This window comes from Haematobia irritans, chromosome 1, assembly GCF_050003625.1.
Source record: "Haematobia irritans isolate KBUSLIRL chromosome 1, ASM5000362v1, whole genome shotgun sequence".
Lineage (NCBI taxonomy): Eukaryota > Metazoa > Arthropoda > Insecta > Diptera > Muscidae > Haematobia > Haematobia irritans.
This window is the reverse complement of record NC_134397.1, coordinates 44,796,409-44,819,232: the sequence shown is the minus strand read 5'-3', so window position 1 is coordinate 44,819,232 and position 22,824 is coordinate 44,796,409. Positions and strand designations below refer to the sequence as shown.

General features: G+C 33.2%; 1 protein-coding gene across 1 annotated transcript in view; it reads left to right on the top strand.

Annotated features, from left to right (window-relative positions):
- Window positions 1-9,657: 9,657 nt before the first annotated feature.
- Window positions 9,658-22,824, top strand: part of Jhbp1 (Juvenile hormone binding protein 1) — a 29,406-nt gene continuing 16,239 nt past the window's right edge. Inside the window, exons 1-2 of the mRNA XM_075290162.1 lie at window positions 9,658-9,963; window positions 22,344-22,453. Of these exons, the coding sequence (XP_075146277.1) occupies window positions 9,897-9,963; window positions 22,344-22,453 (177 nt within the window). The 5' untranslated portion in view covers window positions 9,658-9,896. The remainder of the gene's footprint in view (window positions 9,964-22,343; window positions 22,454-22,824) is intronic.

The following is a 22,824-nucleotide window of genomic DNA, read 5'->3' as shown; positions in this document are numbered from 1 at the left end:
CAAAAGGCACCGGAAGTCAAATCTGGCAATCGGTTTATATGGGGCTATATATAATTATGGACCGATTTCGACGAATTTTTGCATGGGTGTTTGAGGCCATATATTAACACCACGTATCAAATATCAACTGAATAAGATGAATTTTGCTCTTTCAAGAGGCTCCGGAGGTCAACTCTGGTGATCGGTTTATATGGGGGCTATATATAATTATGCACCGATGTGGACCAATTTTTGCATGGTCATTAGAGGCCATATACTTACACCATGTACCAAATTTCAGCCGGATCGGATGAAATTTGCTTCTCTTAGAGGCTCCGCAAGCCAAATCGGGGTATCGGTTTATATGGGGGCTATATATAATTATTGACCGATGTGGACCAATTTTTGCATGGTTGTTAGAGACCATATACTAACACCATGTACCAAATTTCAGCCGGATCGGATGAAATTTGCTTCTCTTAGAGGCTCCGCAAGCCAAATTTGGGGTCCGTTTGTAAGTGGACCGATATGGCCCATTTGCAATACCATCCGACCTACATCAATAACAACTACTTGTGCCAAGTTTCAAGTCGATAGCTTGTTTCGTTCGGAAGTTAGCGTGATTTCAACAGACAGATCTACTCAGAATTTCACCAAGACCCAGAATATATATATATATACTTTATGGGGTCATAGATCAATATTTCGATGTGTTACAAACAGAATGACAAAGTCAATATATCCCCCATCCTATGGTGGAGGGTATAAAAATATCAAAAATATTACACTAAAAAAAATTGTCGTGAGGCCAAGGTTACTTAGATCACTTAGGTCACTTAGACTATTCAGTTCATTATACCCACCACCATAGAATGGTGACAGGGTATAATAAGTTTGTCATTCCGTTTGTAACGCATCGAAATATCGATTTCCGACTATATAAAGTATATATATTCTTGATCAGGGAGAAATTCTAAGACGATATAAGCATGTCCGTCTGTCCGTCTGTCTGTCTGTCTGTCTGGCTGTCTGTTGTAATCACGCTACAGCATTCAATAATGGAGCTATCGTCCTGAAATTTGGCACAGAATCGTCTTTTGTCTGCGCGCAGGTCAAGTTCGAAGATGGGCTATATCGGGCCATGTTTTGGTATAGCCCCCATATAAACCGACCTCCCGATTTGGGGTCTTTCGCTTATAGAAACCGTAGTTTTCATCCAATTTGCGCGAAATTGAAAATCTAGAGATATTTTGGGACCTTGAAGAGGTGTGCCAAAAATGGTGAGTGTCGGTCCATGTTTTGGTATAGCCCCCATATAAACCGACCTCCCGATTTGGGGTCTTTCGCTTATAGAAACCGTAGTTTTCATCCAATTTGCGCGAAATTGAAAATCTAGAGGTATTTTGGGACCTTGAAGAGGTGTGCCAAAAATGGTGAGTGTCGGTCCATGGTTTGGTATAGCCCCCATATAAACCGACCTCCCGATTTGGGGTCTTTCGCTTATAGAAACCGTAGTTTTCATCCAATTTGTGCGAAATTGAAAATCTAGAGATATTTTGGGACCTTGAAGAGGTGTGCCAAATATGGTGAGTGTCGGTCCGTGTTTTGGTATAGCCCCCATATAAACCGACCTCCCGATTTTACTTCTTGGGCTTATAGAAACCGTAGTTTTTATCCAATTTGCCTGAAATTGGAAATCTAGAGGTATTTTTGGGCCATAAAGAGGTGTGCCGAAAACGGTTAGTATCGGTCGGTATTTTAGTATAGCCCCCATAAGAACGATTTCCCGATTTAACTCCTTAGGTTTCTAGAAACCGTAGTTTTTATCCGATTTGCCTGAAATTGTAAATATTCTCGTATTTAAGGCTCACAAAAACGTGTATCGGATTAAGTTTTTATCGGTCCATTTGGTAATGCCTCCATATAGACCAATTTCACTTCTTGTGAGTATAGAAGGCGCACTGATCATGAAAATTGCTTGAAACTCAATGTAAAATTTCCAGATTTTATTTTTCGGGTGAAAATCTACAGATTTAAAATTTCAAATCAAGACGTTATTTTATAATTTTCTTGCACACTTACAAGAGATGTTAATGATTCCTCTAAAACTCAAACAAAAATGGTTCTTATAAATCCAGAATCTGATATAGTCCTCATAGGTGAAATCTTTAAATGTATCTTCGGGAAGTGTCCTCAAGTCCTCAAGCCCTCCTGAAATTTCAAAGGAAATCCTAATATTTGGTTCATGGTGGTGGGTATTTAAGATTCGGCCCGGCCGAACTTACTGCTGTATATACTTGTTGTGATACTACAGTGGTGAACTTCTCTCTTATCACTAAGTGCTGCCCGATTCTACACCGAAAAAAATATTTACGTAATATTAAAGATTACACAAACTAAATTTTAGGATGCGCAATTTTCAAATTACTAAGGACAAATTTCTTTAAAATAATGAAATGTTAATTAATATAAAGTTTATAATCTTTGCTTCAAAAAATTTTTTTATTAAATTTAGGACACAAATTTAGGAAATTGGCGTCCCTCCCTTACAGTCGTATATCTTTGAATATCTCACAAATTGTTCGTGAATCTTTCTATTAATATATAAAGTTTTAACTACATAAACTCTTGATGACCCTTAAGTTAATGTGGAGTTACTTTCTTAAAATATATTTATTTCAAAGAGGGCGTACCTTTGAGTCTGAACCTACACCAATATTTGTAATCTAATTTTTCCTTGAGTGTAAAAACGTTTTCAATAAATATGATAAGCGACACGTTCTCTAAATGACAAGCTTGTCTTATTAATCCATTTAAAAGTTAAAAAAACAGACAGATATCGGTAAACGTTATTACAAACAATTAAAAATAAATGTAGAAAAGTTGGATTGAAAATATAATTACTAGGGGAAAAGTATGAAACCAAATAAAAGCAACAGAGACGGTTAAAGTCAAAAGTTCACGACATTAGGAGTCTTTATAAGTTTTGCATAGAACAGATGTCATCATAACACACGTTTTCAATTTATTTGTACTTTGATACCCAGATTAGGAAGTTCTTCCAAAGGCACAACTTTAAAAGCACTTCCAAAAGATGTACTCCCAAAGATGTTCTTTATTTCAACTACACAGAAAGTTCTTTTAATTCAATTATTTATAACTCACTTTTTTCATATTTTTAATGGGTAAATTTTATTTTTTATTTTTGGTTTCAAAAAGGTTAAAAACAGAATAAGCTTTAATAAAATGGTAAAAATTATTGAAATCTTGTCAAAAACAAAAAAAAATCAAAATCCATTCAAGAAATATTGCGAATTTTTCAAAATATTTTAATTCAAACGTTTCGGACAAGCGTTAGAACGCATTAAAAATCATAAAAAATTATAAAAATTATTTGTTTGTCAAAATATGACAACATTTTTTAATTCACATCCAAAACACTGAATTTGAATCACAAAGTAAGAAGTGAAGCTAATTCAGTGCAACGACTGTTGAAATGGTGGACATCCGTCCTATGACAAGCCCGTGTTAAATGCATTGTTTCTGCGCCAATTTTGCACTACGTCCGGATCCAAAAAGAACATTTTCACTACTAGCGAAGCCCATTTTTACTGGGTATTTCTAGGAATAATAAAAACCGCTCGTAAATAAAGTCAAAGATACATACATTTTGTTAAAATTTCTAATAATGAATGGGTGTCGTAAAGCCACTGCCCTTAACTAATAATAAATTAATCCGCTGAACACAAAGCCTATCACTACATTACCAAGATATATTGCCAATTGTTACACAGCTTTGATTATATTCACTTAGGTCAAATAATAAAAATTTTACAACGTAATTCTCCTTTTATTTATTAGTCATAGAAAGATAACAATGCTGGTAAATAGAAATTTTCTTAAAATAATAAAATAAATCTACCCAGAGGTAATTTTAGAGCTAAATGGGTTTCAATTAACACTTATTACAGACATTACACGATTGTTATATATCAATATACCTAGACTATAAGCTTATGTCATAGGATTGAATTTTCAGTTGAGTCATCTGAAGAAACCAACTTAAGCTGTTTATATTGTATTATAGAGATACTTTGGACAATCCCTTATAATTTTAAGAACATTTTAAGAATTTCTTCATTTTAATCCGATTTGCCTGAATTTGGAAATATTTATATTTTATGTCCATGAATAGCCGATCTCCCGATTTGATTTCTTGGTCCTCTAGACATCTCAGTTTTTATCCGATTTGTCTTAAATTAGAAATCTAGACGTACTTTAGGTTCCTATAAACGAGTGCCAAATGTAGTGTGTATCGGTCCATATTTTGGTACACCCCCATAAACACTCATCTCCACATTTGACTTGATGGGCTTCTGGACATAGCAATTTTTATCCGATTTGTCTTAAATTAGAAATCTACCCGTACTTAAGGTCTCCATATAGGTGTGCCGGATATGGTGTGTATCGATCCATGTTTGGTATGGCCCCCATATGGACAAATTTCCTGATTTAACTTCTTGGACTTCTTAAATCACAATTTTTATCCGATTCGAAATCTAGAGGCATTTTAAAGTACAAATAGCTCTGCCGAATATACCCTACGGGAAATTAGTGCAAATTGGCACTAATGGACCAATTACAAAACTGGTACTAGTGCTGTAAGTTTATCAATATTTTTAATTGTCATATAATTTATTGATTTTTATACTAACTTGACATTAAAATCTTTTTGAATCCACACTTTTACTACAATACAACTATCAGAATTATTTATTGTTCAACATATTCCTTTCTGGTGCGATACGGATGGTAACTGGGTCCTAAAAGTTTGTCTCAGACCGTTTCATGAGGAGTTGCCTATGGGGTAGTCCTACTATGTTGTTCCAGGACGTGTCCTTTGAGATGAGTCCAAGTCGTGTCCTAAAGTGTAATTTTTCCCACGAAATGACAAACCCATGTTAAAGTGACCGGTCCATTCCATACGCTTGGACCAGAACCGTGACTGGTCCATACACACCAGGGAGTAATCCTGTACCGGTCCTGGGGTTGCTCCACTTCCCGAAGGGTATGTATAGGTCCATGGTTCCAGACACCGATCCGGAAATGTAAACTCTAGAGCCCCCATATAGATTCGTAGCTTCTACACCCTTAAAAAATCGCATATACCCCAAACACATTTTGCTTCAAGCCTATATATTTTCAGGATTGGTCCAAACAAAACATTGTTTGTATAGTTTAAACATATTATGTTTCACCTTAGGACATACACTGGTAGAAAAAATTTTTAATGAAATTTTTTTTGTGTGGATATATTTTTATGTTAAGGCGTCAATTGGTTACTTACATTGTTTTACTTGTAGCAAACTCTCTAGGTCTATCTTTCTAAACACATAAATGTTTATAGGCTATTTTTAAATTAATACATGTTTGCATTTAAGCATATTATATTTACAAACATTTTATGTCCCAAATATAATATGTTCTAACATATTAACATATACGTCCCAAACATGTTATGTTATGAACATTATATGCTTGCACTTAAAAATTTAAATAATTTGTACACCTAAACATATGAAAAACAGTCTTTTTCGTCCGTGCACTAAACGCAAATTACATTAGTTTACACTGAAAATGTACATTTGATGAGAGGTTAGTTTTCTTATGTAGTTTGATCTGCTGAATTTGAAAAAAATATGAAAAAACTTTTTATGGAACAGTTTTTGAGATATCCCGTTATTTGTAGTTTTTCCCTGTTTTTTTTTTCACTAAACAAATTATATCTCGAATTCGAAATGTTCGATTATATCACTATTGTTTGGTTGTACTTAAATGAAAGGTATTGAGATGACGAATAATCGTGTATAATTGAATCTGTGATAAGTTAAGTGGTTCAAAAAATATAGATGCAAAAAGCAAATTTGCATACAAAAATGCATTTTTGTGTGGCCGAGTGGCATTTTTGTTTGGGTGAGTTACTCATATTTGCATGATTTGACATCGGATTTGTTCACTCAATTGCTTATAACTTTATCATTTTTCGGTCGTTTTTCTTCCAGTTGGTCTTATTACGTTATATATACAACCACGAAGAGAAAACAATTGTTTTCCAATGGTTTGTACTTTTCTGTCGGAAAAGGACCACCGTAAAACATGACTTGTTTATACCCACCACCATAGAATGGTGACGGGGTTATAATAAGTTTGTCATTCCGTTTGTAACACATCGAAATATCGATTTCCGACTATATAAAGTATATATATTCTTGATTAGGGAGAAATTCTAAGACGATATAAGCATGTCCGTCTGTCTGTTGTAATCACGCTACTGCTTTCAATAATGGAGCTATCGTCCTGAAATTTGGCACAGATTCGTCTTTTGTTTGCAGGCAGGTCAAGTTCGAAGATGGGCTATATCGGTCCAAGTTTTGGTAAAGTCCCCATATAAACCGGCCTCCCGATTTTGGGGTCTTGGGCTTATAAAAACCGTAGTTTTTATCCAATTTGCCTGAAATTGGAAATCTAGAGGTATTTTAGGACCAATTTGCCTGAAATTGGAAATCGATAGGTATTTTAGGACCATCAAAAAGTGTACCGAAAATGGTGCCTATGGGTCCACGTTTTGGTATAGCCCCCATATGGACCGATTTCCCGATTTTGCTTCTTGGGCGTCTAGAAAGTGTATTTTCTAACCGATTTGCCTGAAATTGGAAATCTAGAGGTATTCTAGGACCGATATAGCACCCATATAGACCGATCTCCCGATTTTACTTCTTGGGCTTCTAGAATCCGTAGTTTTAATCCAATTTACCTGAAATTTGAAACCTAGAGGTACTCTAGGACCTTAAGACTTGTGCCGAAAATGGTGAGTATCGCTCCATGTTTTGATATAGCCACCATATAGAGCGATCTCCCGATTTTACTTCTTGGGCTTCTAGAATCCGTAGTTTGTATCCTTCCATGTTTTGGTATAGCCCCCATTACACCGAACTCCCGATTTAACTCCTAGGGTTTCTAAAAATTGTAGTTTTTATCCGATTTTGCCACAAATTGAAAATATACTGGTATTTTAGACCCATAACAAAGTGTATATGATTTAGTTTTATCGGTCCATTTGGTAAGGCCTCCATATAGACCGATTTCACTTATTGAAGGTATAGAAGGCGCACTGATCTGCTTGGGAAAATATCATCAAACCCCCCTGAAATTTTCAAAGGAAACTATTATATTTGATTCATGGTGGTGGGTATTTAAGATTCGGCCCGGCCGAACTTACTACTGTATATACTTGTTTTTTGAAAATTTGCCCTTTTCACATCAATATTTTTTGACTTTAAATTTAGGATCTATAAAATTAAAATTAGGATACAGATCTCATTTATCGAAATTTCATTCTATTTTTCCGGTATATTAATAAAGCTATTCACGTACAAACAAATGCCAGTTTAAAAATCCAAATTATGACGGATACTTCGAAGTACAAGTAGTTTCTTAATTCAAAAAAAAACTTTAAACCAAAGGTGCTAAATCCTCAAAATAAGTCTTAGTCTCAATTTGAAGTGTTTTTATCTTAAATCTAATGACTCAATATTTCAGTTAATTTAAGGACAATTTCTTTAAATCAAAAATGAGTTTCTTTACTTTTTGGAAAATTTTCCATAGTTTCAAGACATGCAACTTTAACGAAGGGAAGCAAATTTTCAAGATATGTGTCCGAAATTTAATGAAAAAAATTTTAGAAGCAAACATTATAAACTTTCTTTTAATTAAAATTTCATTATTTTAAGGAAATTTGTCCTTAATAGTGTGTAACTTGCTCATCCTAAAATTGAGCTTACGTAGTCTTTAACATCACGTAAATATTTTTTTCAGTGTACTTGATTCTGGGAAGTAAATTTTAAATTATTTGTTTTGGCTTTGTATTGAAGATACAAACAGTCAATAAATTTAAAGATGATTTCATTATTTTTGAAGATTTTTTTCAGAAGTATTAAAGCCAAGATGTCCTTAGTACAACGAAATTTTCTTTCATGTTAGCATATCCATTTTTAACTCGAATCTCTTAAATATAACGATAAAACGGATTCATTGAAAAGTTTATCGACTTTTGGACAAGGAAAATATCAGAGAAATTCGTCTTCTATAACAAAATTACCTTTCGTGGTTCAAGGACATGAAATCTTCTTAGTTTAGTATCTGAATTCGAACCGCCTGAAATACTAATCCGCTACGAAGAAAAGTTTTCATATATGAAAGTTTTCGTTAATATTACGGAACGTTTTATTGTTTTTGCTGTTTTACAACGCTGGCATCACGCCGATATCACAAAAATAGAAAAATAAATATTTTTTGACAAATTCAAGAAAATTTATTGGACATAATAAGTTTTTTTTCACTTGTTAAAGAAAATTTTGTAGTTTGAAGGAAAAAAATGGAGTTTATAATTACAAGAATGTCTTTAGAAAGAATGTCAAAAGAAATAATGAACTATTTTGTGAGAAGTACGAATTTAATAAATATTTCTACTTCATGTGTATATAATCTTTTCCGGTTTTTTAGTTCATTTAACTAACCTACGCAAAAAAAAAATATTAGAGTAAAGGAAATTTTCTCCAAACATAACAATTCCATGAAAAGTTAACCCTCTAATGCACCAATTTTTTGGCCAGCTGATTAAATATTTAATGTTAACGACACAAAAGCAAGAAAACTGAACAAGAAAATTTTATACGGTAAAATTCAGTATATGCTGCAAAGAATCTTGAACAGTTCCAACAAAGTTTTCTTTTTATTTTACCATGTTTGTTGTGTTAAGGTGTGTTTTACTAAAAGCTTCCTTATTTATTGAAGCCCGCCTAAAGGCGGGAGTGGGCATTAGAGGGTTAAATTGGCTTTAGTGAAGTAGGGGGTTCACTTTTTTTTTGAGTATTTGCTCAGTTTTAATGAAACATTCTATCAGTGTAGTGGCTATAAAGTGATGAGTTACATTTCATTTCCTCCACACAATGGATGTCTACTATTCTATTTGGATAATTTAAGGGAGGATAGGAACAAGATGATAATATAAATTGGTAACACTTTGTGTCAGCTAGTTTTTTTCGCAGTGTAGTCATTTTATAACTAGTTGTACAACAGCTGATAATTACTTTTGACAATTTGATTGTCTTAAGCTTTTGCAAGTGACAACGATTTAGAGCTATTCTAACAATATCATAAAAACTTCAATTATGGTTTCACAATATTTCTTTTGAGTATTATGAAAGCAATAGTAAAATAGAACAGAATTTTTTATTTTTGACAAAGTAATTAATTAGAATTCAAAGTCACCTTACATAATTCTCAAATCTCCTTAAAAATGATGACTTTGTGTTTTAGTCGTTTATTTTGTTTATGTATTTTTTTGTCATTAAACAAATGTACTGTGATTCGCGATTCGCATTTTTTACTGGCGCTTTTGGTTTGGATACTGTTTTGTTGCTGGACCCAACGACAAACAGATGATCCACTAATAAAGCTCGCTGTGAGGCTTTATTGTTACCGCAAAATGTAAAATCAAGCTTTTCAACGAAAGGTCTTAGTTAGTGTTTATATTGTTGGTGTTTCTGCTGGCAGTAGAGGCTAATACGGGTTGGTGATTTTTTTTTTGAAGTTTTAAATGTTCGATGGTGTTGAAAGGTGAGGACAGATCTCAATCTCATCTCGTTGTGAACGGTTGTGTTGCAAAACCAAAAATCTGTGAAAAAAAATTAAAACAAAAATTTGCCAATGAAGCAATAAATCGATAAAAAAAGCAAGAATTTTACAAAAAATTATCTTTGAAGGCCTTTCTACAAAGGATATAAATCTGTGATATTTATGTATTAATAACACATACTGTTTTGGAAACAAAAGTAAATTCTTTAACAAAAAATACAATGTGGAAAATTTTAGTGAGTTTAGCTGTCTTCCAAGTCATACTTGCCCAACAAGTTGGAGAAATTCGTAAGTTTCCTAATATTTAGGAAGAAATTTAAAGGAAAACATTGCAATGTTATTAATTTATATTTTTAAAAATATAAAAATTCATGTTCAAAAAGTGGGCTTAATTAAATACAATTACCACTCAATATTGTATCTACTCGTAATGCAAACACATAGAAAAAAATGTTGTTAAAATTTCTTCAATTAAAGTCTTAAGTGATTCTAAAAATATATATTAACCCTTATATTATGTTGGGGTCATTTGATGACCCACGTCGCATTTTTCATCCGCGCATTTCTTACTGTTGGAATATAAATAAAAGTTCTTACTACTCAACGCATAATTTGTTGACATGTAGTGAATTCTTGCTGAGTAGTAAGAACTTTTAATTATATTCCAACATTAAGAAATGCGCTGATGAAAAATACCATATCATCATCAGATGACCCCAAACATAATATAAGGGTTAAATTAAAATGTTTATTTATTCAACTACTTTTATTTAAATAAAAATCAATCACAAAAATAAAATGTATCAATTAGGGTTTCTTAATCATTATTATTTCCGTGATTGAAGCTTTATTTAGATATACAGGGTAGATGAAACGTAGTGTTTGCCAAATATTAGTCATTTGTGGAAGTTTTTTAAATTTTAGCATTCATTCACTGTTGCTCAATATTTACCACGAATATTTTAAGCTTAACGAATATAACAAATTATCTCGGGCTGGTAGACATAAATCCATTGGTGGCCTGTAAACAATATAATGAACTGCCAATAACATAAATATATAACGCACACAGAAAAAAATAAATTGTTTTATGGGAAAAAATTTATGAACTACCTCGTGCGAAAATTGAACTAAATTCTACTCCACTTTTTTTTTAAATTTCCACAATGCGATGTTAAAACAAGGAAAAAGTAAATACAACTGGCCTATGAATATATCGCCAGGATGGTAGGCATGTCTATAGTGCTGGAGCTTCATGAAAAGTGTTAGTGTTTTTATACACAGAAAAACATTTCCGAAGATAAACTAGCGCTAAATTTAACTTATTTTTATTGGAAAAAATTTATTTGCTTGTAGTTAAATTTTATTATTTTTATCGAAATTTTCCACAGCTTAATGAAATCTTACTTTTTTAAGTATGTCTCAAAAATTTTATGAACTAAACGTGAGTATAAAGTTCAATGGCCGTACACATAAGTTCAATATTAACTAAAACAAATGAAAATTTTCGTACGATTACCAAAAATAGTAAAAATGAACTACTGTATGGTTATTCTTTACTTTTAGTTAATTTTTTCTTCTATGAGATGATGTAATTTCGTGAACTGCAGTTAAAAAGTACAACAAGGCATTAAAATTTCCTGGTTTTAACAACGCTTTGTGGAAATCTCAAAATGTGGAGTAAAATTTAGTTCGATTTTCGTGTGTGGTAGTTTATTCTTCCTACAAAACAGTTCACTTTTTTTCGGTGTACCCTCCACCATAGGATGGGGGTATATTAACTTTGTCATTGCGTTTGTAACACATCGAAATATTGCTCTAAGATCCCATAAAGTATATATATTCTAGGTCGTGGTGAAATTCTGGGTCGATCTAAACATGTCCGTCCGTCCCTCTGTTGAAATCACGCTAACTTCCGAACGAAACAAGCTATCGACTTGAAACTTGGCACATGTAGTTTTTATTGATGTAGGTCGGATGGTTTTGAAAATGGCCATATCGAACCACTTTTACGTATAGCCCCCATATAAACCGACGCTCAGATTTGGCTTGCGGAGCCTCTTGGAGGACCAAAATTCATCCGACCCGGTTGAAATTTGGTACATGGTGTTAGTATATGGTATTTCACAACCATGCAAACATTGGGTCACATCGGTCCATAATTATATATAGCCCCCATATAAACCGATCCCCAGATTTGGCTTGCGGAGCCTCTAAGAGAAGCAAATTTCATCCGATCCGGCTGAAATTTGGTACTTGGTGTTAGTATATGGTATCTAACAACCATGCAAAAATTGGGTCACATCGGTTCATAATTATATATAGCCCCCATATAAACCGATCCCCAGATTTGACCTCCGGAGCCCCTTGAAAGAGTGAAATTCACCAGATCCGGTTGAAATTTTGTACATGGTGTTAGTATATGGTATCTAACAACCATGCAAATATTGGTCCACACCGGTCTTAATTATATATAACCCCCATTTAAACTGATCCCCGGATATGACCTCCGGAGCTATTGGAGGAGCAAAATTCATCCGACCCGGTTGAAATTTGGTACGTGGTGAAATTTGGTAGTAATTGGCCGCTAACACCCATGCCAAAATTGGTCCATATCGGTCTATAGTTATATATAGCCGATCCCCAAAAAAAATCGACCAAAATCTTATTTCTATAGAAAATTTTGTCAAAATTTTATTACTATAGAAAATTTTGTCAACATACATTTTATTACTATACCCAACAAAACTTGTGATTACTGGTGGTACCTTCAACTTTTGTGGAAGTGGAATATCTTAATCAGACTTCACATCATTGTTGTTGTTGTTGCCATCAATCCCTGTAGTTACTTTCTTCGCCGTTTTGTGGGTTGTTGAAACTTCGTTTGGCTTAAAGGGTGATACGGTCAAAATTTGGTCAAGGGAAAACGCGTGTAAATCGGTGAAATCGTTTATTTAAAAAATCAAATTAAATTTCTTTTTCAAGTTCAATTAGTATAAAATTCAGGAAAAATATTCAGTTAGGCTTTTGCTTTTCCAAATCCGAATTGCCGGGCCTCACGCTTGACACCTGCCATCAGATTTTGTACAGCCACCTTGTCCACCTTCTTCGCCGCAGAAAGCCAATTTGCCTTGAACTGCTGCTCGTTCTTAGCAGTTTTTTGGTCTTCTTTAGGTTCCGCTTGACAATAGCCCAGTATTTCTCAATTGGGCGGAGCTCTGGCGTGTTGGGAGGGTTCTTGTCCTTGGGAACCACCTGCACGTTGTTGGCGGCGTACCACTCCATGGCCTTTTTACCGTAATGGCAAGATGCCAAGTCCGGCCAAAACAGTACGGAACAACCGAAAGGCAGCAGACGTTTATCCAAACACTCTTTCACGTAAATTTCTTGGTTGACAGTCCCGGAAGCTATGAAAATGCTGCTCTTCAAGCCACAGGTACAGATGGCTTGCCAAACCAGATATTTCTTTGCGAACGTTGACAGTTTTATGTGCTTGAAAATATCTGCTACCTTTCCCCTTCCTTTTGTCGTATAAAACTCCTGTCCCGGAAGCTGCTTGTAGTCGGTTTCGACGTAGGTTTCGTCGTCCATTACCACGCAGTCAAACTTCGTCAGCATCGTCGTGTACAGCCTCCAGGATCGCGCTTTGGCCGTCGTATTTTGTTTATCATCGCGATTTGGAGTCACTACCTTCTTGTAAGTCGATAGTCCGGCTAGTTTTTTGGCTCGATGCACGTTTATAGACGATACACCCAGCTTATTTGCGGCATCTCGGAGAGAGAGGTTAGGGTTTCGCTTGAAACTACCGGCAACTCTCTTTGTCGTCTCAGCGGCTTCCGGTTTTTGATTTCTCCCGATCCAGACTTCCTGGCTGTCGACAAACGTTCCCCAAACACTTTAATTACATTTGTAACGGTTGATTTGGCAACTTTTAGCGATTTTGCCAGCTTTGCGTGCGTGTAGCTCGGATTTTCGCGATGCGCGAGCAAAATTTTGATGCGCTGCTCTTCTTGCTTGGACGGCATTTTGACAACTGAAGAGTGAATTCCAATATCAAAATAGGAGCAACATTCTACACACACACACCTTCAAAATGAGGGGTGTTCAGGTTTTTTAAATGCAAAATTGAAAGAAATACGTCAAGTTTATATTGACCAAATTTTGACCGTATCACCCTTTAATTTAAAATTGCTGCATTGTTGTTGTTGGGTGTAGGTTAGGTTAGGTGGCAGCCCGATGTATCAGGCTCACTTAGACTATTCAGTCCATTGTGATACCACATTGGTGAACTTCTCTCTTATCACTGAGTACTGCCCGATTCCATGTTAAGCTCAATGCCAAGGGACCTCCTTTTTATAGCCGAGTCCGAACGGCGTTCCACATTGCACTGAAACCACTTAGAGAAGCTTTGAAACCCTCAGAAATGTCACCAGCATTACTGAGGTGGGATAATCCACCGCTGAAAAACTTTTTGGTGTTTGGTCGAAGCAGGAATCAAACCCACGACATTGCGTATGTAAGGCGGGCATGCTAACCAATGCACCACGGTGGCACGGTGTTGGGTGTAATTTGAATTCGGTTGTTGCTATTCTTTTTGGTACAAAAACTAATAATTTAGCTCATATTTAAGTGGGAAGAATTCCCCAGTCCTTCATTGGATTTTATTTCTATAGAAAATTTTGTCAAAGTTTTATTTCTATTGAAAATTTTTGTCAAAATTTTATTTCTATAAAAAATTTTTTCAACATTTTATTTCTATAGAAAATTTTGACAAACTGAATTATTTATGTATTTAATCTTCCTTTTTTGTTTAATATATACCCCGTATGGACTAACTTACAATTGAGAATACGCTATTAGAAGTTTTAAGATACCTTGCCATCGGGAAGTGTTACCGCAACCCAAGTAATGCGATTGTGGATGACAGTCTTTAGTACAAGTTTCTATGCAATCCATGGTGGAGGGTACATAAGATTCGGCCTGGCCGAACTTACGGCCGTATATACTTGTTTTTTCGTTACATCAACAAGTTTTTGGTGTTAGGCCTATATTGATCTTAGGAAATAAAATGAGGAACATAATCAAATAAGTCGCTTTATTAAAATTGCATTTTGCTGTATAGACTTCCAAAATATTTTCAGCTTCGCTTCCCTAATCACTTGAAACCATCATAAAAACAAACATCAATAAAACTTTAATTTGTATGTGCCACTATTTGAGACATTAAATTATTTAACATTAAACATATGATATGTTTTAATAAAATATGCAATTCACACCCAATGAAAGCAAATTTAATTATATAATATAGTTCATTAACCTCATTTTGTCATCCGGATGATCATAGTTTTAGTTCAGTTTAATGGTATTGTTTTTAAAATCTCTATTTAGCACTTTCTAATGTTAGACGCGAAATCTTGTTTGTTCCTTGTGTTTGTAGTAAACCAAGAGAATTGGTCTATGTCATAAAAATTATTTTCATATTTTAATCTGAGATTCAAATGGTGTCTTGGTTTTGTTTATTTTTCAAACAATGAAGTTAATACAATGGTAAGCTTTGCGGTTATTGAACTTCAACTAATGGAGAAGTTATAATTAAGGTCTAATTGTATTTACTATGTATATTTATAAAAAAATAGGTATTTAAATAATGGAAAATCTGATTCTTAAAAGTTTTTTGTGTTTAAAGAATTTCAACTAAATAATTGAAAATAGCGATTAAGGCATAGAATGAAAAGTGGCTAGGTTCATATCATCGGGCCTTACAGTTCTAAAGTCAAATTTATTTGCAAGTGCCTTTTATATTTCTCCAATTTCAAATACAAGGCTACAATTAACCTTTCAATTTGGATCCTTAGACTTCTTTTAATGGCATTTTATCTGTAGTAAATTTCAGGCTCACTTATGGTGATTTCGTTTGGGAAAAAAAGTGTTGCATACAAATGGCACAACATTTTATGGTGTTACCACAGTGTGGCCGAAACCCATTGCAATGACAACACCGTTTGCGTGTGAAAACGAACAAAAAAGGTGCAACACTGATATAAAATCAAAACAAAGAAATTTGGCGGAAATATTTTGACTATTATTAACAACTATTATTGGAATCTCGACTAACACGCAAATTTTTCTTGAACTAAGGGAAATTGTTAAAACTTTTAATTTTATATATTTTTAATGATCATACTTCTACTTCAGAGTACAAATTAATTACATCCTTAACAAAGGTTTTAACTCGCCGTTGGTCATTTCGTCCAAGCAATGATGTTGTAACAGGTTGCCTGATAAGTCCCCGGTCTGACACATAGATGGCGTCGCTAGTATTAAATGTATATTATTTTTATATAGTACCAACCTTCAAATGATTTGTGTCACAATTTGACGTCTGTAAGTCAATTAGTTTGTGAGATAGAGCGTCTTTTGTGAAACAACTTTTGTTATTGTGAAAAAATGAAAAAAAAGGAATTTCGTGTTTTGATAAAATACTGTTTTCTGAAGGGAAAAAATAGGGTGGAAGCAAAAACTTGGCTTGATAATTAATTTCCGGACTCTGCCCCAGGGAAATCAACCATAATTGATTGACATGCAAAATTCAAGCGTGGTGAAATGAGCACGGAGGACGGTGAACGCAGTGGACGCCCGAAAGAGGTGGTTACCGACGAAAACATCAAAAAATCCACAAAATGATTTTGAATGACCGTAAAATGAAGTTGATCGAGATAGCAGATGCCTTAAAGATATCAAAGGAACGTGTTGGTCATATCATTCATCAATATTTCGATATGCGGAAGCTCTGTGCAAAATGGGTGCCGCGCGAGCTCAAATTTGACCAAAAACAACAACGTTTTGATGATTCTGAGCCGTGTTTGCAGCTGTTAACTCGTAATACACCCGAGTTTTTCCGTCGATATGTGACAATGGATGAAACATGGCTCCATCACTACACTCCTGAGTCTAATCGACAGTCGGCTGAATGGACGGTGACCGGTGAACCGTCTCCGAAGCGTGGAAAGACTCAAAAGTCCGCTGGCAAAGTAATGGCCTCTGTTTTTTTGGGATGCGCATGGAATAATTTTTATCGATTATCTTGAGAAGGGAAAAACCATCAACAGTGACTATTATATGGCGTTATTGGAGCGTTTGAAGGTCGAAATCGCGGCAAAACGGCCCCATATGAAGAAAAAAAAGTGTTGTTCCACCAAGACAACGCACCTTGCCACAAGTCATTGAGAACGATGGCAAAAATTCATGAATTGGGCTTCGAATTGCTTCCCCACCCACCGTCTTCTCCAGATATAGCCTCCAGAGACTTTTTCTTGTTCTCAGACCTCAAAAGGATGCTCGCAGGGAAAAAATTTGGTTGCAATGAAGAGGTGATCGTCGAAACTGAGGCCTACTTTGAGGCAAAACCGAAGGAGTACTACCAAAATGGTATCAAAAAATTGTAAGGTCGTTATAATCGTTGTATCGCTCTTGAAGGGAACTATGTTTAATAATAAAAACGAATTTTGACAAAAAAAGTGTTTTTCAGGGCCTATTCCGATGTTCGCAAATCGCAAAATTTTTCTTTTGCAACAAATCGCAACATTTTTCTTTTGCCATAATTTTAATGAGAAGTTCAAGTGAAAATTGTTTTAGAGTCCGAGAGTATCTCTATTTTTAATAAATATAGTTTCAGTATTATCTGATGCACTGAAAAAAATATTGTCGTGAGGTCAAAGATTTCATGTTTTTAAAATACGAATGCAAATTTTGCTTAGCATAGAAGCCGCACTTCTCTATTATAAAGTTTTTTTCCTTGTCCAAAAGTCGATAAAATTTTCAATGAAGTCGTATTGTCCTTATAATTAAGTGATTTCACTTAAAAATGGGTATCATAACATGAAAGAAAAAATGTTTGAGCTAAGGTCAACTTGACTTCATTAATTCAGAAAAATTCTTTAAATTTAATGAAATTGCCTTTAAATTTGTTGTCTTTTTGCATCTTGACTACAAAGCAAAAAGTCGTTCAAATATAGGGCATGTTTTTCAACACTTTATTTTAAAGACGTTTTTTACTTGAAACATAGCATAATTTCTACTAGAAGTGGAGTCTTAATTTGGAAAATAAAGTCGTTAACTCGTTTTTAAAGGACTTTGATAGCATATGAAGAAAAAAAGCTGAAAAAGCGAAAAATTAATATTTGCTTCCTAGAAGCAAGTACACAAAAACCAAATTTAAAAGAGAATTGTATCTGAAAAGTATCCTTACTTGTATTCTCCGCTTCTTTGGCTCGGAATCAATACCAAAATTTTTAAAGTAAAGACAAAATCTTTGTAACCGGGCATGCTTTTTTTCAGTGTGAGTATATCCCGAACTGTGCATTGCGCACCAATTAGAATATCTTAAATTGATCTTGAGAAAGTTTATTAAGGAAATATTAATATAATAAATTAGTTTTAATTGAAATAAATATATAACTGATTTTAATTTAAATAATTCACTCATTCTAAACCTTGTATCATTCTACAACTTGAAAATATTGCATTATTAATGCGTGCTCGTGCCACTGATTATGTAGTTAACTCTCTTCGAGGATACATTCTCACGATCATGCGCATAATTGATTATGAATAACAAGGGGAGAGAATTTCATTTCCGTTTTTATGTATGCTCATTGAAATTTAAATCATTTGGTCTGGTGCTACTGGTATTTATCGTCTGTTTCTCTTAACTTATATCATTAAAATGTACAAGTCATGCAATGTCAGCCTTCTAAAATCATTGTTTATATTTCTTTTTATTTTGAAAATTTTAGAATTTTTTGTTTTTATGTCCGCATCTCTCTTGGCCATGACTTTGGTTAGATATTATCATTGAACTTCATAGTTATTTTGTTTCCATATTTTGCCTATGGCTATTTAATGATAATAGTTAGGCATTAAACAATAAACGTACGAAAAGATAGCAAATACCCATAAAAAAGAAAAATAAATAATGAAATTTTGTTTGAGTATATTAATTATGCATTTGGTGTGATGTCGTCTGGCCACTGTCTCGTCTTATTCCATTGAGTTTAAAGCGATAATCATGCTGATGACGACGATCTCTATGTATTTTCTATAGATGAGTATTTGCCTTAGGCAAAAACATTTGTTTTGGACCAAATGTGTCGAGTTAAGATACTTCCGCATAGCTATTTATTAAACTAAATGGTTCGAATTATTTACAACTTGAGGGCTTTTGCTATTTGTTTATGAAGGTGGATAACTTTTTTTCATATAATTAAATATTTTATTTGTATTTCAGTATGCATATTTGTATATACGAGTACTGTATATTTGAAATCAGAGAAAGATATTTTATTTTGATTTGAAATGGGAATGTGCCGGTATATAGAAGAAGTAAATCTTACGGTACGGTCGCATTAGGCAAATATTTGACACAAATCAAAAAAAAAAAAAAAAGAATTCATCGCCAAAGTGAAACGTTAGGTTACACACAAATTTTTTTTCTGATTCAATCACGAAATTAATTGATCCAATTAATTTTTAATTGAAATGTCTTCAATCACAGAAATGATAGTATCAATTAAAAAATTAATTGAAGGTCAATTAAAAAGTTAATTGATCCAATTAAAAAATGAATTGATAGTATTATTTTTGTGATTGATTTTTGTTTCAATTAAAAAATTTGTTGAATCAATTAAATTTTTAATTGAATATTTTTTAAAACTCAATTAAAATTTTAATTGGAAAATTTTTCGTGAAATTTTTTTGTGTGTAGGTGGCAGCCCGATGTATCAGGCTCACTTAAACTATTCAGTCCATTGTGATACCACATTGGTGAACGTGAAACGTTCACCTCATACTGCATATATATTGCAACGATAGAAGTATTTTTCTTCCAAATCAGTATCCAGATATTTCGAAAATGCTTCTGGAAAAAATTTGACGATCATTTTGGTCAATTGCTAGTAATCAGGTTCCGGTTAGTCTCGGCCGGGTGTTGTTAACGACTTTTAATTTAGTAGCATTGCATCTTAAATGTACAAATTTCTGTTAATTCACACATTTTTTATTTAAGTCAATTTGCTTTTTGTACCCTCCACCATAGGATGGTGGAGGGTACAACACATCGAAATATTGCATAAAGTATATATATTCTTGGTCGAGGTGAAATTCTGAGCCGATCTAGGCATGTCCGTCTGTCTGTCCGTCCGTTGGTCCGTCAGTTGAAATCACGGTAACTTCCTAACGAAACAAGCTATCGACTTGAAACTTGGCATAAGTAGTTGTTATTGATGTAGGTCGGATTGTATTGCAAATGGGCCATATTGGACCACTTTTACGTATAGCCCCCATATAAACCGACCCCCCGATTTTACTTGCGGAGCCTCTTAGAGAAGTTTAAATTTGGTACGTGGTGTTAGTATATGGTCTCTAACAACCATGCAAAATTTGGTCCATATCGTTCCATAATTATATATAGCCCCCATATAAACCGACCTCTCGATTTGACTTGCGGAGCCTCTTAGAGGAGCGAATTTCATCCGATCCGGTTGAAATTTGGTACGTGGTGTTAATATATGGTATCTAACAATCATGCAAAAATTGGACCATATCGGTCTATAATTATATATAGCCCCCATATAAACCGATCCCGCGATTTGTCCTCCGGAGCCTCTTGGAGGAGCAAACTTCATCCGATCCAGTTGAATTTGGTACGTCGTGTTAGTATATGGTATATAATAACTATGCAAGAATTTGTCCATATCGGTCCATAATAATATATATAAACCGATCCCCAAATTTGACCAGATTTGGAGGAGCAAAATTCACCCGATCCGGTTGAAATTTCGTTTGTGGTGTTAATATATGGTCTCTAACAATCATGCAATAATTGGTCCATATCGGTCCATATCCGATCCCCAAATTTGACCCCCGGAACCTCTTGGAGGAGCAAAATTCATCCCATTCGACAAAAATTTGTTCGTCCATATCGCCAAAAATAATCTACCAACATTTTATTTCTATAGAAAATTTTGTCAAAATTGTATTTCTATCGAAAATTTTGTCAAAATTGTATTTCTATAGAAAATTTTTTCAAAATTTTATTTCTATAGAACACTTTGTCAAACTTTTATTTCTATAGAAAATTTTATCCAAATTTTATTTCTATAGAAAATTTTATTAAAAATTTATTTCTATAGAAAATTTTGTCAAAATTTTATTTATACGTGTATTTCTATAGAAAATTTTGTCAAAATTGTATTTCTATAGAAAATTTTGTCAAAATTTTATTTCTATAGAAAATTTTGTCAAAATTTTATTTCTATAGAAATTTTTTTCAAATTTTTATTTCTATAAAAAAATTTTTGTCAAAATTTTATTTCTATAGAAAATTTTGTCAAAATTTTATTTCTATAAAAAAATTTTTGTCAAAATTTTATTTCTATAGAAAATTTTGTCAAAATTTTATTTCTATAGAAAATTTTGACAAAGTTTTATTTTTATAGAAAATTTTGTCAAAATTTTATTTCTATATAAAATTTTGTCAAAATTTTATTTTTATAGAAAATTTTGTCAAAATTTTATTTCTATAGAAAATTTTGTCAAAATTTTATTTCTATAGAAAATTTTGTCAAAATGTTATTTCTATTGAAAATTTTGTCAAACAATTTATATACATATTTAATCGGCATTTTTTGTTTGTTTAATATATGTTATACCCGAATGGACTAACTTACAATTTAGAAGAAGCTGTTAAGAAGTTTTAAGATACCTTGCCATCGGCAAGTGGTACCGCAACCCAAGTAATTCGATTGTGGATGACAGTCTGTAGTAGAAGATTCTACGCATTCCATGGTGGAGGGTACATAAGATTCGGCCTGGCCGAACTTACGGCTGTATACACTTGTTATTTAATGATTTGATTTAAATTTAATTTATTTATATACTTAATGAATTAAAATCTTTGTATAAATTTGGTGCAAATTAAATATTATTCACTTTACTTTAAGTTATGTTTATTGAATTTTGCTAATTTAATTATGTCTTACTTATTTGGATTGATTTGTTCAGACTCTACACTTAAAAAATAGAACATTTTGATTAATGTTATATAAATTAGATTAATTTGAGAAATTTTTAACTAAAATTTTTACTTTTACAAACGGAGATGTCACAAAAAATAGTAAATATATTTAGACAAATTCAAGAAAATTTATTAGAGAAAGAAATTATAATAGTTTTTTTCACTTATAAAAGAAAATTTCGTAATGTGAAGGAAAAATTGGAGTTCAAAATTTCAAAAATGGGTTTAGTGCTTTACGAAGTTCAAGATGGGCGCATTATTGGTAAAATTTACAAATTTTAAGGAATTCGTAACTGTTTGGTGGGGGGAGATTTTAATGTTTCAATTGTGTATATTTTCCCCCCTTTCTTAGTTATTTTTTTACTAATGTACGCAAAAAATGATTAAAGTCAAGAAAACTTTCTCAAAACATAATGTTTCCACGAAATAAAATAGAGTTAAATTGGCTTTAGTGAAATACAGGGTTCACTTTTTTTTGAGTGTAGTTGTCGGTCTAGCTATCTGGCCATTCTACTATTGTTCAAAGGAAGGAAATGGGATTTAAAACTATATGCAATTCCAATATACTTAAAAAATATTTTTTTATTTTTAGCGGAATACATCAAACCCTGCCATCGCGATGATCCTGAACTTTTCAAGTGTTTCATGAGTTCTTTGGAACATCTGAAACCGTATCTGTTAAAGGGTATACCTGAAATTGAGGTAAGTTTCGAATAAAGTCGTTACCGTATAAAAAGGGGGGTTCTATGTTTGGTTTTACCCTAAAACTTCAAAATAAAAGTGCAAAAATATATAGTTAACTACTTAACCAGAAATTTCTCCTATCGTGCACAGAAAAAAAATTTCACGAAATTTTTTCCAATTAAAATCTTAATTGAGTTTTAAAAAATATTCAATTAAAAATTTAATTGATTCAACAAATTTTTTAATTGAAACAAAAAACAATCACAAAAATTAATAGTATCAATTACTTTTTTAATTGACTGCCAATTAATTTTTTAATTGATACTATCATTTCTGTGATTGAAGACATTTCAATTAAAAAATTAATTGGAACAATTAATTTCGTGATT